A 20937-nucleotide genomic window follows, 5' to 3' on the forward strand; every position below is an offset into this window, starting at 1 on the left:
TTTCTTGACAAATCTTAAGAAATTAGGAACCATCCTAATTAATACTTTTGTTAATGAAATCTGTGCCTGATGACACTGAAGCACGGGAGAACATATGGCGTAAGATAATTTTACACAATTTACCTTTATTTCTTCCGCGCTGGGGAGGCCTACCTGGCGGACAAAGGTGGGCGTGTCCAGGTAAACGAGAACTAAATACGCATGCGTGCTCATGTGAACCGAATCATCATATTGTCGAATTTAAGTCACCTATCATTAGTCCATCATTAGTTCCTTTATCGGCGAGGAAGACGGAACAAGTAGCCAGGGTATCGCCCTGTTATCAGAAGATACATGTCGTTTGTACACTGACACTCCGAACGCAGAAACGATACAAAAATGTTTAAAGCAGTTGGAGATTTTACATTTAACAGTGAGAAGGCTAGTTAATTCTAACACCTCGTAGTAAGAAATTTATTTAAACAAATCGCTTAGTTATTTTAATTGATCAATGTGTATCTGATCGCGGCAATAGGTAAAATTAAAATTTATTGATATGGATATGTTTGCATCCATATTTGCGGCAAATTATGCCTTTTATAGTAACATGCAGGGTAGAAGACCAGTTTTCTACGCTCCAGTTGTTTGTCATCCGTCTCAAGCCCGACAATACCTATCTGCACCAAATTCATCAAATTTTCGAGGAACAGCTAATTCGACACCCATGAACTATTCCAGACTCCTAGAACAAAGAACTGATTGTAATGAAAATACAACAAAACAAAAAACCAACGAAGGTGTAAAGTTTTCTATTGATAGAATTTTAAATGACGAAAGACAAGACGTGCCAGAAAGTGACGAAGATGATATTGTTGAAGGTCCAAGAGATGAAACATCTCACATAACAGACTCACAATCATCAGACTCAAGTAAACAGTTTCCATGGCTACAATGTACTAGATATAAACCTCCAAAATTACCAAGTAAGTATACACCACCTTTGTGTTATTCTATTACAAGTACTGATGTCATTTTAATTGTGCTGCCTAAATATAGATGTACTTGATTTAATTTTACATGCAGTTCTGAAATTATTTTGGAATGAAGTCATAGATGGATGTCAATATTACTAATATGTGTATTTTAACATGAACATAAGTTAATGTTTCTTTATACATGACTGTCGTGAGGGCAAGCTTGTTGGACCAAATACAAACAAAGATAAAGATAGCACAGAGACTACTTAGAATTGAAATAGGCCGTTTATTATATATAAACGACGGACTTGAAAATATGAATTATCAAGTCTGACATTCAACTTAATGTTTCTTTCTGAAAGATGAATTATTTGATTTAAGAAAATGACATGAATTCCTGGAATTATCTTTCAATGTAAGGCATTGTGATTATCGTACGATATTAATAATTCTTGATAAGATATATAGAAAAGTGGCATTATGTATTTATAGCTCTCGGAAGAAAATAGACATTCCTTTAATGTTATCCAATTATAGATGTGTTAAGAAATTATCTTTGAATAAAAGTCGCTGATAATTGATAATATCGTTATACTCTTTTTTAATATATGCTTATTGGCAGTTTATACGCTGACATCTAATACAGGTTAACACACATAATGCCTGGTAATTTTACTATAATTTAATCAATGTACCAGTTTAGACATTTGTGGTGACATTTTTGGATTTCGACATATTTCAACGGAAACGACTCCACATTAGGTATAACTGTCTAGTCTGTCCTTTGCAACACTGATTGCATACATATAATATCCATACCATTGTACAATGCATTCCGATTTCGATAAAGTTATTCTAAGATGTCTTGTAAATACCGGATCATATCGCATCATTCATAATAAACATATTGAACCTATTTATACCTTTGAGTAATCGATTATATCAGAACGCAAGGAAAATAAGCAAAATTTCATGAATTTACTTGATTCTTTATGATAATTTACGATATTATGAATTTTACCCGACGCCACCATACAATTTCATAATTCATATCACAAGAATTTTATCTTTCTACTGAGAAATGCAAATTATTTCAAGTAAACTATGCTTTAACTACGATTGATTTTGCAATTGATAGTATATTTAATTTCGTTCAATATCTACATTAATATGTCATTAATAAGATTCCTGAACCAGATTTTTTCCAGACTGGTTAGAATTAATAATGTATATCAATATATATTAAACACATATTTTTATCGTTTCTCAATTATTCAATAAATATAAATCCACATGCAAAATATACAGATATATAGAAAAATGCATTCCAATTATAACATTAAAATATATTGATATATTGTAACTATGACCGTTTGCGATCGTCTCTATGTACGTGACATGTTGAAACGGATGGTTTTTTTTCAGGATGGTTTAGGCCAGTTGACTTCTCTTGTAATCAACAACCACATTTATACAGTGCATTTTGATATGCCATTAGCAATTAAATTTACTATCATGTTATGCTATTTAGATAAATAGGGAGCCTTCACCGATCGATTTAATCTAACAATACTATGATCATTTATTACGCAATGCATCAAGTCATTGTTTTACACAAACTCCACGGGTTTTTGTTCTTCAAAGAAAAATGAATTATGACTTTTTGTGTGATTGTGAATAATAAAACTTGTTAGTTGTATTATTAGACATTACGGATGTCCATAGATGTTTTACAACAGTAAGCTTTGCCACGGTAGTACCCATTCAGTAAGTTGATGCAGATTTGATGTCATCTGTAATAAGTAATATATATTTAACCGATATAGCGACTAAAAATATGAAGGTTAGATACATATCGAGTAATCATCTATCGTTTTACGGTACTCAGGTTGAAAAGTATTAATTGGTTTCAATGAGGTGAGGAAATTGTTTATTAACACCTTACAACAATGTATTGCGGATCAAAGGTGGTTTAATGATTCAAGCCAGTGGAAAGGAATCCATTTTACTGGTGTCATTAGGACAGGTGTAACACAAAAACAACTGTTGGAGAAATAACTACTTTTTTTTCTTTGAAAATGTAACTTTTTGTCTGTGTTTAAGCTGAGTCCTGTTCAAACCTTCGGTAAAAATTCAAATTAAAAAAATCCAATGTTCGAAATGATATATTTTTTTTATTAATACTTCATTTGTTTTTTTTAATTCGTTCTATTTCAATTGCTTGTATTTTGTTTGTACTAGCGTTACGTGCTGTCTAAATTGTTTGTTTCTATTACACAATGATAACCAGCTATATCAACTATAAACACCGTATATCAAAAAGATTTTTCTGAAGAAGACGTTTTATATTATGTATTCTATTGTTGAAATTCTTGTTCTATGTATCATAGCTCCTGTGACGCATTTGTCTATATAGATTTATTGTTTATTGCTTCATATGCTGAATACATACCATTCACCGAACTTGTAAGCAATCATCATCTTGTACCAGGAACGTTTACAAAAATTGTTGCTTCTGACACATTACAAAACACTATCATTATACGTGTCATTACAAAGGAATTTTTGTATTTTTTTTTAATATATTTATATCGTAATGTAAATTTCATTCGCACTCTTAAAGTTGAATAAGGTCTAGTATATTTAACAAGTGAAAATACCAATATTTATGTTTCTCTTTTCGTTGTGCAAACTTTTGAAAAGAAGCCAACACTATGATGATAGTGAGCATGAAGCATTTTTACATATACGGAGAAAGCCCATTATTCATGTAATCTTTCCAATCCAGAATTTAAATCAAATTTAAAATCTATATTATGTTAGCTATTTATTATTTAGGATGTATGAATGCATTTGATCCAATTCAGTTCACTGGTTCAACTATGAAATAATGAACAGACAGATGCAAACGTGTTAATGTTGAGAGAACACCGTGTCAATTTACATTGAAGTCATACTTAGGCGATAATAAAAAACGAGCATGTATCTGTCAAATAACAGAACCACAGCAACTAAATAATAGGTCGGCAGCAATTAAATAATAGGTCCGCAACTGTCAAATAATAGGTCTGCAGTGAATACGGTGTCCGCCTCCTATTGTGTTTTGTCGCGTCTATCGCTTGGTCGTGTCGACACTTTAATCAGCTGCATTGTCAAAATTGTTTCATGGAACTTTCAAAACAAGATTAAAATGACGAAGAATCGTGATATCCTTAACGGTGAAACAAATACCGGACGTGTTTATTTTATTGTCAATGCTGAGGCTTGGAGGAGTAGTCGATTGAGACATTTATAGCCATCCGGTGTTTTAAGTGTTCCATTTATTCAAAACCCGAATGCTACTTTGTGGCAGGACCTGCTGCGTAGAAGTACATGTAACTATTTAGATCACGTACAATTTGAAACCAACCGAAATAAACAAATGTTAAAACTGAAAACTACATAATGTTGTACAAATTGGTATTTGTTTCATCATTCCGGTAGACTCACCTTTATGAGCAACACAATGCATTCAATGCAATAAGATGGATACGGCGAGCTCATGATAATTAAATCTGTTACCTGTAAGCAGGCTATCCTTCCTCTCTCCAATTCGCTTTCCTTACTAATGAGGAAGGCAGAACAGCTGTATGATGCAATTATTCTAATATATCGGCATATAGTGTACAATACTTTTGTGCGTGTTTCAATATTCTTATTCTATCTCTTACCAGGGATTCAGAAAAAGGAAGTAACAAAAAAGAGAAAGCTTGGAAGAAACCCACGTGTCCCTTTTACACAGCACCAAGTTGCTGCACTCGAACAGAAATTTCGCCAAACACACTATTTGAGCAGTATGGACGTTGCTGAACTTTCTACTGCTCTCACTCTTACAGAAACAAGGGTATGTAAAATAAAATTATACTTGATCTCATAGTGAAAAAAGGTAAGTTCAACCAAAGTACACTAAACTATCCCTCTTATAGAAGAATATGGACAACAGACACGGTTAAGCATAACAGTAGTAGACCGTTTATTCCACGGTTAAGTATAACTGTAGAATGCCCAGTCTCATAGATACGGGTAAGTATAACTGTAGAATGCCCACTCTCACAGACACGGGTAAGTATAACTGTAGAATGCCCACTCTCACAGACACGGGTAAGTATAACTGTAGAACGCCCACTCTCACAGACACGGGTAAGTATAACTGTAGAATGCCCACTCTCACAGACACGGGTAAGTATAACTGTAGAATGCCCACTCTCACAGACACGGGTAAGTATAACTGTAGAATGCTTACTCTCACAGACACGGGTAAGTATAACTGTAGAATGCCCACTCTCACAGACACGGTTAAGTATAACTGTAGAATGCCCACTCTCACAGACACGCGTAAGTATAACTGTAGAACGCCCACTCTCACAGACACGGGTAAGTATAACTGTAGAACGCCCACTCTCACAGATACGGGTAAGTATAACTGTAGAATGCCCACTCTCACAGACACGGGTAAGTATAACTGTAGAATGCCCATTCTCACAGACAAGGGTAAGTATAACTGTATAACGCCCACTTTAACAGTTCTGCACGGGTTCATATTATTAATTATAAAATCCCAAATAGCTAATACATTTAATTAGTATAACGCAATATCACATCGAGACCTATCAGTTTGGAACCCATGCGGTGTGACATTCACAAACTGGTGTCAGACACTGAAACCCGTGTTGACGGATGGTCGATACTTCGGACACCTTTCGGTCATTATGCCAACGTCAACTTGTGTAATTATCTCTTGTATCTATAATGCGGATTTCAATTATCACAAATGGATGACATATTGTATGAGACAATATTGGAGTATTGAAAAGTATTTTATTGAAATACTATTGTGTGAGTCATATTGATATAGTCTCAAGTATTTCAACAGATCAGATAATCTGCATCATTTTGCATTGATTCGGTTAAAGTGACTTAATACCAATTACAATGTATATGCGTGAATGTCTTAATTTCCATTCGGATGGCTTCTAAAACAGAATATTGATAACAATTCACGAAAATAAGAGTTTAATTTGTTTATGATATTGTCTTCAATACACGTGATGTCGTTTTTATTGGGCATAGGTATATGTTGTTTTTATTGGGCATAGGTATATGTTGTTTTTATTGGGCATAGGTATATGTTGTTTTTATTGGGCATAGGTATATGTTGCTTCGGTATGTGATCGGATTAACATGACGCTATACTCTCCCTAATAACTTAGTTATCCCTTTGTTATGGTTCGTCGCACACCAATGTATATATTATCATAACAGAAACCTCATTTGATATATCGTCATTGTCATTAGTTCGAGCAAAGAACAAAATGTGTAATATACATTAAACTGGAATCATGTTGGTATTTTCCTAGCTAGGAAATAATGTCATGGCTATTGGTCATCAAATACGGAGCTATTAACAAAAGACATTTTGGCTCTGGTTAAATCGATACATACTAATACATAAGGTCAATTGCAAATCGTTTTTGACAGTAAGCTTTGTCTTCAAGATTTAGCGAAAATGTATCTAACAGAAATATAGTTCTTCCTAATAAATGACATTCTAGCTTCAGAAATAGTTAAATTTATATATACCTCGGAATTAAACAAAGGTTAATTCCACATATCTTTGACAGTAAATTCAATGACGAAGAAGATTTACCAATAGTGATAATAGTTGAATACTCTAGTATGTTCATCTTAATTAAGTGTCATATCTAACAACTATTTCGAAGAAATGAAGACGTGGTTAGTTCCTTTGGTAATATCTTATTAACACAAATCACTTCCCTGAAATCTACCCCGAAAATTGCTTCTAATCATATCACATTGTGCCACCTTATAGAACCCTAACTTATTGGTCTTAATGGGAACCCATGATATAAAATTTAAATATCAAAACCTTAAAACTAGTCATTGTGTCTGTTTCATGTCTGTATCACTAAAATCTAGTTGAGACAAAGTTGATAGAGATATTTACATTTATTAACAGTCGTTGTCGAAGTGGGAATGACTGGCCTTTAGCGAGATGGCTTTAGATAAGAACCAAATCTGGTTGTTAGATCCATACTATATTCTTTATAAAATTAAATCGTGTATTGTATAAGCAAAAATTAAACACTGTTTCAACTAACTAGCCTTAAAACAAATTCATAGAAGGATGGTGAAAGGAATATAAAATAGTATATAGATATGATATCCGGAACGGCAAGGTTATCACGAATGTTATCACGGATATTATCATGAATGTTATAACGGGTATCTTTGACATTAATTTTGTAAATCTAATGACGTAAAAAGACTCGGGCAACAGTTTTGGCTACAATTTATATACATGGGTATTATAAAATTAGGATTATGTAAAGATAGTAACAGGAATAACTGGTTTCTATGAAACAATTTTCTAGAAGAAAAAGGTGCGGTTGAAGAAATGCCTACATTCCTCCCACTACATACCAAAGGGAAGTATCATCAATGAAATATCTGTTTTCTCTCTCTCCAATGCAACTATCATAACAAGGTATGATCTTGAGGGTAAAATATGGAATTACATGCCGTGTCTCATATTTGTCTTTTCAATCAGACTGGTTATCAGTCGTTTATCCCATCGGCTATGAGACAGCTTTATTGTTTTGGTAGTTTTTCATGGAAATTGTAGAAGTCTTCAAGAGTAGCACTGCAACTAATAACGCGGCGATATGATAAGTCAGATATCATATTATGGACGAAATTGGTTTCTTTTCTGATTTTCATCATCACAACTCCGATGTCAAGATTGGAAAACTCGGCGGTGAGTCTATACACTCTGCCAGTGTCCTGTTGATGGCGCTGAACCATTCTGTAGGCGATGTTGGGTCTCAATCAGGTTACGGTGGTATTTGGCTAATTAGTATTTGATAATATGATATTAACAAAGCAGTAGCTCTAACAATGACACATTTCTTTAACTTGATGGTTTTTAATTTCTGATGAAGAATTCTGTCGCGTTATGATGAAAATAAATCGAAGCATGAGGCATTATATATCCATACAAATTTTCATTATTTGCGAAATTTATCGTATTTTGAAAATAGAATGGTTTCAAATATTGAAGAAAAAATGTAAATTGTCACAGTTTCAGAATATGGCTCGTATAATTTCAGTGCTATTTGCTGAAAAGGAACCTGAAATTTCATTAATGTCAATTTGTTTTGTTCACACAGACGTGTTCAATTCATTCTAAAAGAAATTGAGAATGCAATAAACCATGTTAATGCAAGTTTACCCATACGTCCATAAACCTCCGTGAAGTTGATTACTTATTCCTTATTCCATTACTTATTCGATTCGTTACTTATTCCTTATTCCATTACCTATTCGTTTCTCTTTACTAATTAACACTTTAAAAGGTTCAAAACTAATTATTAAGCATTCCCAATGCTCATTCCACCATTTCATTCCTTACCCATACCTAATTACTTGTTCAATTCCCCTATTACTTTTTCGATTTCTCTTTACTAACTAACACTTTAAATGGTTCAAAACTTATCATTAAGCATTCCCATCATCCAGTCGACCATTTCATTTCTTATCCATACCTTATTACTGATTCGATTCCTTCATTACTTATTTGCTTCCTTCATTACTTATTTGTTTTCTCTTTACTAATTAACACTTTAAATGGTTCAAAACTTATTATTAAGCATTCTCATCATCCAGTCGACCATTTCATTCCTTATCCATACCTCATTACTGATTTAATTCCTTCATTACTTATTCGATTCTCTCATTATTGGGTTATTAAGTGATGGGAACGGGTTTTCCCCCTTTTTTATTCATTAGCTTAATATTTACATTTCCACTGTGTGTTCTCTATATGAAGGTACTAACAAAATTAGCGTTCATTCCTAGGTGAACAATTAAGCTGCCGCGTATGAATACATACAGTACATTGTTGACGGTGCCAATGCAGAAGTGTGAATATAAAATCGTGTTTGATTACATATGAAATAATGTTTTATCAACTTTAAAACTTGTTAATAACTGTAAAATTGAAGACAACATTTCAATATTTTTCTTTCATGATGATTAAAATAATGAATTTGTGTGGAACTATATTTTGTGTACTTGTGTACTTGATTACCTTTCCCGCCAAATTGGAACTATCTGTTACGCTGTTACAGCGATCATTCAGCTGTTTCGTCACTACGTATAACGAACCTAGAATACTGTTTCTTATGATTTTTTTCAAAGATTACGGCATTTTTTGACAGATATTTCAACATGACGCGCTAACGCGCGTCATTTAAAATATCTGTCAAAAAAATGCCGTTCATACACCAGTGAACAACAAAAATAACAATTATTTCTTAAATATCATTTATAGTGTTTATAAGCACAGGGGAAAAGAACAGGTAACGAGTCGAATCAATAATGAAAGAATCGAATAAGAAATGGAATACATAATGGACTCGAGTGAGTAATGAGGGAATCGAATAACAAATTAGCTCAGAACAAATTAATGGAATTGTCGAATAAGTTATGGCCATGTTTATTCATTAATTTTTATATCATTTTTAGTTTTCATAAGCAACGGGGAAACCGATAGGTAATAAATCGAATAAATAATGATTAAGGAATTGAAAGGTACGTAGAATACGTAATGTAACTGTAAAATCATTATTTGTTAAACATTCATATTGTCAATAAGTAAAGGAGAATCGAACAAATAATCAGAAACTCGATTAAATAATTAGTTTTAAATTGGGAACGGAAGCAACGAAAAAGTACTGAAAATGTTGATTCAATAGTATTATATCATTTATAGTGTTTATAAGCAATGCAGAATTGAATATGTAAAGGGAGAATCAAATAAGTAATGAAGCAATAGAATAAGAACTTTGTTTAAATAAGGAATGGAAAGTTTGAGTAAGTAATGAACATGTTTATTTATTCGTTTTGACCGTTTTAAACTTTTAACAACCTACACATGTACGGTGTTTACATGTCTCAGTTGATCCGATATGCCAGGGCTTATTCCAGTTATCACGATTTTCGTGTCAGGTGTCGAATACTAACGACTTGATTAACTACACAGGGTTCGAAAGATGCAGGTTGATGAAAACTGTGGGAACATTTCTCGGTCGGCATCATGATCTTATTGGAAAATTTCACGTTTCCCTCTGCAATATGAAGTCAGACTTGTTTGGTGCTTTTTAATATGCTTTTGGCGTGGTTTCTTTTTGAACAACAGATTCTCTTTTGAGAATGTGACCTTAACCGGATTTGACCTACATGATCGATGAAGCAGAGAACACCTGGTTCTATTCCCTTGATTTTCTATCACGAGTCTCCATACAAATCTATATTTCATCACAACATTTTACCTTTGTTTACTCGATTTTGAGTTTGAATCATGGTTCCGTTACACTGTAGGTATTCCTGGTTTTTGAAAACAATGGCGAAACAATAAGACAAAGCTGAACTTGTATAAGAAATGAGCGAACCAACGAAGTATTCAGGGAATCAAATAAGTAATTAGATCTGATCAAAATCATTGAAGGGTCGAAGTGGTAATGGATATAATTATTCATTTCTTGTATACCACTTACAGTATTTATACACAATGGGGATACGAGTAGGTAATGGGAAAATCGAATAAGTTATGAAATCAAAATAAAAGAAATGAGCGAATCGCATAAGTAATAGCTTCTAAGGTATGGAAAGGTCGAATGGGTAATAGAAATGCTTGATGATTATGTTTAAACCATTAAAAGTGTTCATTATTAAAGACGAAACGAATAAGTAATGAAGGAATCGAATAAGTAATGAGAAAATCGAATAAGTAATGAAGGAATTGAATCAGTAATAAAGTATGGATAATGAATGAAATGGTCGACTGGATAATATGAAAGCTTAATAATACGTTTTGAACCATTTAAAGTGTTAATTAGTAAAGAGAAAACGAATAAGTAATGAAGGAATCGAATAAGTAATGGGATAATCGAATAAGTAATGAAGGAATTGAACCAGTAATAAGGTATGGATAAGGAATGAAATGGTCGAATGGATGATGGGAATGCTTAATAATACATTATTAGATAGGGTAGATATTCATACTGAAATGAAAGCCTTACTGTTACTGTCGCAACATGGTTTTTTTCAAATGTGTTTATTCCATCAGGGCAAGTTAGTGATATGCATGTATAAATATTGAAATCACACAATATTTCGAAAAGCTGCGGATGTGATATGTTTTTTACTCGAACAATTTTGTGTGAATTTACATCATCACTAGTAATAATATAAGCAGCGATGAAGCCAATTTGATCAATGATACATAAACAACGATATATAAGTAATTCCAAGCGATAGCCAAACAAAACGCATCTCCCAGTGAGTAAAAAATAGTCAAAATGAACCTGGTTGTTAATAGGACGTTAAACAGACCAAACCAAATTATCCATTGTGATGATATAAATATAATTACCAAAGGGTTTGGAAATTACTTCATGAAATATTTTCGTTTACCTGCATTTAATTTAAACTATACAAAGCTGTATTACAAGGGGACAATGTATTGATATATCGCACTTATCCCAACTTAATTGAAGTGAACGTTCCTCTGATTGGGATGATTAATATATACGTTGCCGTTGTATGATTAGCTTTAGATAACGATGTTCATCCGATGGATCACGTTTCGTAGTGAAAGATTTGCTTCCGAACTAAGCATGGTTTTGTTTGTTGACCTTGATTACTTCTCGATGAGTTTCCATATATTCGATAGCTTTCTATTGTAATGTTAATCTGGTATATCTCAAGTTGTTGCATACTCCAACAAAACTGAAGGCGGGTTTCTAATCAGATTAAACACTGTACAAATCCACTGCTTGTGAAACAAGAATACTTAGAGAACGCCCTTTGTCGCATGCTTACTGGTCCATACCTTTATTGCAAACGTTCAGGTGAAGATGAAGGACGAGATTGCATTGGATCAAATTCCCCGATCATTAACTGGATGGACCTTTGGTACTGATGAAATATGAAAGTGTCCCTCCTCTATGATATGTATCCTATTAAAGTAATAATATTGCTATTTCCTTTGTTTCTAAAGAAATAACCACCATCATTATCTGTCTTTTGATATTATTATTAAAACCTCTAATTTCTAATATCCGTGGTACTTTAATCAAGTCGTGTCCGACTCTACGACTAGCCACACCTGGTGATACGACAATTAATCAACGACGATGGAGTTTTGGCTGAATATTGTGCATCCATAACATCCCATTGTGAGAGCATTCCTTTATGGTTATATGTTGTCTCATTAATCTAACACGGTGTGTGCATTTCATGACCGATTAACATGCAGAACTATTGTTCTCTGTGTACCCTGTTCATTCTTTTGTCGTATTATGATAACTGCAATATAATATAATATGTATATATGATACAGATATGAGTACACGACATAAGCATACACCATCACATCCTAGGTCATTATCTGCTTGGTCTAATATGCAACAGATTCTCCTTGTTAATCTAGTTTTCCCCCCAGTATTAATCAGAATAGAAGAATCATGTTATTTGAATGTTATATGGACTTGATACAGTATTTGAACCTTATTCTACTCTGATAGTATTCTTTGGTATGAAATCAAATGAAACGGTATTGTATACATGTATACATAGCGTTTTGAGAAAGAAAGCATAATTATAATTATGGTCTTTTTTCTCAGCCATGTACTATTAGTAAGACGCCCAATGTCTCGAAGTGTGTTAAAACACAAAAGATTAGTCCAATAACTTTAATTCAGCACCACTGAGCTGTTTATCAAAATCAATATGCATTTCGACGTTTTCATTTTGTTGTAAATGACAACTAATTACATATATGCATCACAATAATATTTCAATTTTGTCATATGAATTAAAAAAAAAATATGGTAATATGAATTTGAAATATCAATTTATATATTTCATCAAAACGTAACATATGATTAATTACCGTTCAGTCTGGCGTTTGTCTAGAAAGTTCGTTTGGAAGAAGAAATTATTTTAAGTGATATATCAGATGATATTAATCATAGCTTGTATTCCTAATTGTCTCGTCTGAAATTATGAATACCCAGATGCACATTATTTCATCTATCTCCCATTTATCGGTTTTTGCTGGGTTTTTTTTAGCTGTAAATACTACCCTACAACCGTATAAAGAGGAACAAAACTGGGTTTTTTTCTTTATCCTTTTATTAATTATTGCTGTAAAATAATATTCTACATCAGGTTTCAGCTCCAAAAGACAACATATCTCTATATATCCAAATAAGTCTGTTATATTCGCGACACTGTGTCATTTTAATGTGAGTTAACGATAAAAGAAGTTCACGCCGACCTGAAGACATCCTATCGTGACCCGCCGACCACCAGCGGGCAGTCCCACCCTGTAGTAATGACCGGGCTTTGTCCAGCGAATCGTCCAAACTACCTGTTACCTACAAATTAGAGAAGTGACTTTTCCCCAGCCAATAATTTGCCCACATTCGGTGTGAGATCGTTAAGAATAGATGATCGTTTTATTATATTAACTTCCGCTAGGTTCAGATTTAATAGTTTGGTTTGTAACATTGGAGTTTCTAAGCACACCTTGCAGATTTCCTCCAATGTCTGTGTTTTATGAGGTCCTACTTAATATCTAATTAAGTCTTAAAGTGCTATTTTTAAATAGGGGCTTTAAGAAAATTGGAATGTGTAAACAGGCACGGGTAGTTATTGTCAAACGCTCATCTTTTATTTGTATTTCAACACGTTTCAGTATAAAAAAACGGAAGCTGTTCTTTATCCGCTTCAAATCGAGGCTTCCAGTAACTCTTAAGCATTTGAACACATGTTTTCATAATAGGATACAACACGAGATGTATCTAAATTAATAGTCAATACTATATATGTGTATAAAAAATATTAATTATATTTTACTAGTAAAATATCAGAAATCATCAACTTCATAAAAATCTTTTCTTTCTGTTGTCTTACAAAATGAAATGAATAGAAAATTGAATTGGTTCCCACTAATAAAAAATATATCGGTGTATTATGTTATACGAGCGAAATATTCAAGGGGAAACCAGTCAAAATTCTATATATATATGAATTTATTTGTGGCATTCTAAATATCAATATTATCATGCGAAATACCGAATATAAACTGTTTTGATAAGATGCTAAGAAATATCCCTTTTTTCAAGCGACAGCCCGCACAACGCCTACAAAACCGATTGATCAGAACGGAATTCAAACTTCTTTTCGATATTTTTATGTGTTTTAGATATTAACATAGAAATACGCTCGGTTATGGATATATTTTGATTAATATAATTATTGCAGGAATGAATAGCTCTATAAATCCCATTCCTTTTGCTTTATTGAAATAAATAATAAATAAAACAATCGTTAAGCTATAATTCACACATATAGCGCAGGTGTGGTTTGTTCATAAAGATAATGAAAAGAAGATTCATTTCAAATTCGTACTTTATACCTGATTTTCTGACGCACCATGATTATATAATGATGTTAAAATTCATCTGAAGTTATGATATTATCGGCTTTATTTCAAGGCGTGAAAATACACATATTACAAATCCATCTTCGTTGTATCGCAGTTAAAGTCAAAACAGGTTATTAATCAGCTTTCATGAGAATGTTATCGGCATCCAGATGTACGTGCTGTCGTGGAGGCTTGTTTTGTTACCTATTTACAAAATTTATTTCAATATGTCCCCAGCAAAAATCACTTAACTAGTTTATCACGTGAAAATACTTTATGATTATGTTTTGATGACGTCACTCATAAAGGATGGTCGTTATCGTTTTATGTCTTAGTGACACAATGCGTCATTTAAGGACGTTGTGATTTGGGAACTCGTCAATCAAAACCCGCTTTATAGTACCATAAACAAAACGCTATATAGTGCTATGCCACTGAAACTTCATGTCGCAGACATGTTGACATGTCTTCTCCCCCAGTCCACTTTACTGATATGTCATATGTCGCAAACACACTGACGCGTCTTATCTCCCGGTCCAGTTTACTGACATTGAAATGTTATGTCACAGGCACATTGGGGCGTCATATCTTCCTGTTCATTAACAAATGCCCTATTAATGACTTTGGTATGACTCTGTAACACAACCCACGGCCTTCATTACATGAGCGAATGCTGACTACCAAGGCAAAACTGAGTCGATGTTAAATTAAATATTAGCAACAAACATATTTTATAGAGAAGTAGAGATATAAATATCCTTAATTTGGTCGCCTCTTACGAATTACATAAAGGGGCAGCAGATGCAATGCTTACACCCTTCTAGCTTTGACACATACACAACACACACCCTTACACCCTCATTCACAAGCTCACACACGCGCATCCCCGTCGTTGGCGAAGCAGGAGTCGTTCACTCTTCCGAAGTCTCCACGCAAATCTATATTTTTGTTTATATTCTGCGCTTGTTTAATCGATTTTGAATTTAAATTATTATTTCGTTAACATGTTATTATTCTTTGTCGTTATTGAAAGGCGTACAATTGAAAAGTGTGTTATCATACTTTCATTCTCAGTGTTTCCAATAAAAATCTTTGTTGACATGATTTCAACCAACTGTATGATGGAGGGCTTTTAAACAAGGGAATGCACCGACCCCCGACAAATGTACTGTATTGTTGTCACCAGTTATATGGTGATTGGTGACGATATAAGTGGCAGGAACAGACATAAATCTGTAATGCAATTATACGGTATGGGTGGTTGATGGCTTGATCGGGAAATGAATAGGCCTGAGTGCCTTTGATGGCGGAGGATGGTAGATGCGGCTATGAAATGCTACACAATTGATCCTCATATTTGGTATGTGTCTCGTCGTTTGATACAGATATAGACCTAAGGGTATTAAGCGGTACATCACTAATTGGTTTGGTTTGTTTGACATGTGTCCTTTATCATATCGATAATAAAACAGGGAAGTTCATCAACTCAAATATTATCACGACTTGATTTGCGTCTTAAACAGTCATTATTAGTGTTTACACGAATACACAAAATATATTGGTTTTATTCAAGGTAGATCAGCGTCAAAATTTAATACATAAATACACAACGAGGATTCGAAAAAGTTCTAGGTATTTATATCAATTAACTTAACATCGTAAATTGGCGGTAAGACTGCACTGTAACGTATATCAAGATGTCATAGCAAAACAGGAGAAGTAGAAGAAGTCATGGAAGAAGGTTGAAGGGAGGGAGTACATGCTTGTGAAGTCAAAAATATGTTTACTGTACTACTTCAGAAGAAGGAAGCAGAATCATATTGGCCTACCAAAGCAGACAGATATTTTGAAATGCAATCAAGATGTAATACCATGTCAGGTCAACACAACATAGCTTTAAGATAGACAATAATTCATCTCCGTCCACTGAACATTGTATAATGACATCCATTTTTTCAGGTGAAAATATGGTTCCAGAACAGGCGCGCGAGGGAACGGCGTGATCGTGAGGCCAACCAAAGAGGAGGACTCCTCCCTGCGAAAACATCGTCTACTGGGGTAGATGTAACGTCATCGCCTTGGTCTTTCCCAATGTACCCATCCCATCCCGCCCTCACTCAGTATCGTGACGTCACGCAGACCAGCATGTCTGCATTTACTCCTGTTACCAGCTCCTCTACGTCATGAGCTCCATGTCGTTTAGAATTTCAACTGTAAGATATGTAATTCATATGACAGCTCGCTACCGGGATAATACTTTACATGACAATCTGATTTTAATTTAGGTGTTATGTTTGACTGATAAGAACTGTGAACTGTGACATATATAGACATTAAATGGTGGGAGTTGTGCGACATGGCTTCGTTATCGTTGAGGTTCTGCTGTTGAGATAAAAACGACTTAAAAGAAGCTGATCACGAGTTCAACAAGGGTACTCCATGGAAAACACTGGTGATCGAAAGAATGTGATTCTTGTTATTAATACATATTGGATTATTATTCAGTTAATCGGAAGAGACTTGCCCACATTGGTGACTTTTTCAGAAATTCGCTTTCCGTTTTCTGTCTTAATGCTTGTTTGTGTATGAACGTTCAAGATTTGTACGATGATTACATACAGATGCTGCCATTATTTCAGGGTACATATAACGACTTTATTTGACAGTCTTTAATTGCATTGATATATGTATCGCTTTTGTTGAAATGAAGTGTGTCCCTTTTGGAAAATGAAACTAATGATACGCAATCTGGTGAAACTCAACGTGTTTTGAATAACCACTCTTCCACATGGGTATCTGAGGAAGTAAGATAAGTACAGTGAACAACACTTAATGAACATTATCAACAATACAGCATTACCGCAGTCGTCATTTTAGACAAATGCTTTTCTATTGTGGAGTGTACATTGTCTATATTTACATAAACATTGGCGAATGTAAAGTATACTTGTTCGAGTGTTCAGAGTTCCCATTTTATCTAATTAAAAAAACTATATGTGTATTTTCCCAATCTAGTAAATGAATGAAGTCGAAATAAATAAATACATGTTTTTCTCGTATCAAGAATTTGTTCTTTTATTCCTCACACATGCAGTTTTCCGAAGTTTATTCATATAATTCGGTGTCGTTTACCTCAGAACTTGTCTTCCATCATGTCAATAACAACCACGTGGTGATCAGATACTATTTATTGGAGCTTTCTCGGAATATTAAGATTGTATTTTTTGCCGACTGCAGATGGACACACTTACTACAACTCAGAGATGTGAGAGAAACAAGATGATGAAGATTACGGAGACGTTTTATGACCGCCATGTGATATATATTGTAGGAAACCCGTACTTTCTATTATGGATATTGGCGTTTTCAGTAATAGAATCTTTATGCTTTTCTGGTTTTCTTTTGCAATTCTCGGTTCACACTTTGAGAACTTGATATGATTTTGGCCTTGTTTTTCATATTGAGTGTCTGCGAAAAAGAATATGTTTGTTCCGCTCTTTTGAAAAACCTAGATTTATACTTTGGTACCCAATGGAATCACATGAAATGATAAAATAGAAATTCAGATAAGCATTTGCGTATAAATGTAATATCAAACTATAAACGAAAATATATTTCATTGCTTAGCTGTTTTGAAAAACAACATCTTAAAAACTTTCCGACCAATCTTATATTTTAATTTAATCTGGATTCTTGCCTACTCATTCGTTTATAATCCTATACTCTCTTTAAAACACCTCAACCTCTCCATTGACCTTTTATCAACAAATTTCAAACGTTTATGAGAGAGTGGCACTATGACCTAATATTTCAACTTAAACAATATAGTAATATGACATGGAAGGTAAATCTCTCCTTTAAATATCAAGCAAAGTAAACAGAACCCAATTAACCGTGCTTTTTTCCTATAACAAATGTTACTGTTGGATCCACAGAGATTTTTCGTGACTTTAAATATTTCAGATGAACCTACTTCTTGCCACGTGTATTTGCTGCTGAAATGTCTCTTTCCTTTTACTGCATTCTTAATTATTGGAAAATTTAAGCAAATTAGAGAAAATGTTACTGTCTTTGCATTTTTATCCAAAAATGCCATTCGAATTACAGCTAGCATCCTGATGCCAGTTTTTGCTGACTAAACAATTGAATTTAAACAACCCAACATAAACACAGAATACATATTGCAATAAAATGTATTTGAAAATCGCAAATGAAAAAACAACGAAATGAAAAATAACCATTTCAGTGACTGAAATTGGATCAATATCTGCTAACCTGTAAAGATTATATCTATATATAACATTACTAAAACTGATGTTAATGCTTTGTGGCCACAATTTTAGTACACGTGTAATTTATATGTCGCAGGCAAACATGGTGTTCATTTCTTACAGCAATTTCGAAAGTTTTTCACAGCAAACATTGCTAAAACTGGCACACAATCTATAAAACAAAATGTTCCCCTCGTAGTAATAGAATGCATGAACCTATCGAAACTCTATACAAAATTTGAAATATAATGCAATTAATCATATCAACACAAATATGAAATTCCGTAATGTAACCCCATTGTTCATATCAGGTAAACGCTTTTTATGTTTTATCGCTTGGAACTTCAGAAGTGAAATTATACAAGGAGACCCAGTTTAATTGAATAATAAAATATTTCGCATAGTATATAGTGTGGCAGAAGTCTAAAAGGTGTCTGCGTAACAATGGACAAGGCGTACATACCAGGTTATCATGAACTCCTAGAGTTTCTAGACTCATTTTCTGTTAACAGTCTTGCTTCATATCAAATGTCAATAAATCATGACTTTCAGTTTACACTAGCATTCATGATTTAAATATGATGACAGTTTTATAAAATTGATCTCGGAAGATGTATTACACATTTGCAATAAATTGTTATATCTTTATTTTTTTAATAGTGTATGTGAGGGGGTGAGGGGGGAGGGGCTTCATTGATTTCATTTTTTAACAGATTTTAATATAAGCCTTAATTTACTATCACGAAACACAATACAAAACTGACAACAATTACTAAACAATAAGAGAGGACATTGCTCAAATTGTCAGTGGAATAATTCGACATTGACAGTAGTGAGTTTGTCAACGGGGTGAGTTGAAAAGAATACAAGACAGGACTAAAGCGTCGTGCAGAAAACTATATAAATATTACATCATTCTTATAAAAGCAGATTACGAAGCCATCCTTTAGTCAAAGCTCTTCGAACTAATCATGGAATTTTGAACACACGAGAAAGCCATTTTAACGTCACTTCATCATTTACCATGTTTTAAGTTGCAATTCAGTGGACAGGTTATTGCATCATAAGCACTTACGAGAATTTGTGAAAAGACGACAAAGTGTCCATTGGTTTCACCTCCATCATTACCTGGACATAAAGGACTGTCAACGAGATTTCTACAAAACAAGTAAAATTTTCCCTCATATTCATTCACACTCAGTCCATTAGGTATTGCACATTCACAGCTTACTGATCATATATGATGACTACATGTACTCATGCATGCGGCTTCACGTGAGAAGTTTATTAAATCTGAAAATGCACTGGGTGAACCTCGCTTCCATCACATCATTACCCTGGAAGGTTAGCGACTCGTCAAATGTAAATCATGATGCCATTGTTGTTCGCGATCATAGGTTATTTACCTTTCATCTAACAATGTAGACTATTTGACTGATAGTTTATTGTTTACCTAAACGACAAAATTCATGATGATGATCGGAAAATATGTTTCTAAAATAAAGCATCATACAGTTTCCAAACGACATAGTCTTATGTTCAGGGTCATGAGGGGTCAACGTTATCGAATAAGCTCAAAAGATTCCTGAATGTTAACTGAAAGGCGTAGATTCATGATGTTAAATACTATTTACTATTTCTTCTGAAAACCAAAGAAATCTAGGTTAACGATACTTGATATGGAACGCACTAAAAAGAAGAATGTTGAAACTTTGACTCGATTCTAACAGACACCTTTCATCAGATGGTCTTGTTATCCGATGTTGTGCTTAAGGATCTGCTCTGGTGAAAAGTCAAAATTTTCTGACGACTTTTTAAATGTTATACCTCATTTTAAAGGGGGAATACAGAGACATATTAAACAAATGAAAATCATATGTCGGTGTGTTCGTTTTTTAGCTGTTGTTGATCAAAGATTAGAATTTGACATAATATATTATTCTACTTGAATTCTGCTGTTTTGACCATACACACAACAAATCAGAGCAATATCTTTAAAATGTGTTATCAGATATGTATGAATGTTCTTGGAATTGACAAAACTAGCATATCATTTTTAAATTTAGAAGTTAGATTGATCTAACCAATTATTTCCTATCAGAATAGCAATCTATGTAACCTCTACCCGTAAATTTAAAGTATAAAATACCCACTTTTC

At 33.6% G+C, this 20937-nt stretch overlaps 1 protein-coding gene across 1 annotated transcript; it reads left to right on the plus strand.

Annotated features, from left to right (window-relative positions):
* Nucleotides 1–291: 291 nt before the first annotated feature.
* LOC117322838 (homeobox protein MSH-A-like) lies at nt 292–17540 on the plus strand. Its single transcript, XM_033877780.1, has 3 exons — nt 292–962; nt 4670–4839; nt 16468–17540. Exons 1-3 carry the CDS (start codon nt 536–538, stop codon nt 16693–16695), a joined length of 825 nt encoding a protein of 274 aa, XP_033733671.1. The 5' UTR covers nt 292–535; the 3' UTR covers nt 16696–17540.
* Nucleotides 17541–20937: the final 3397 nt, after the last annotated feature.

This window comes from Pecten maximus, chromosome 3, assembly GCF_902652985.1.
Source record: "Pecten maximus chromosome 3, xPecMax1.1, whole genome shotgun sequence".
Classification (NCBI taxonomy): Eukaryota; Metazoa; Mollusca; class Bivalvia; order Pectinida; family Pectinidae; genus Pecten; species Pecten maximus.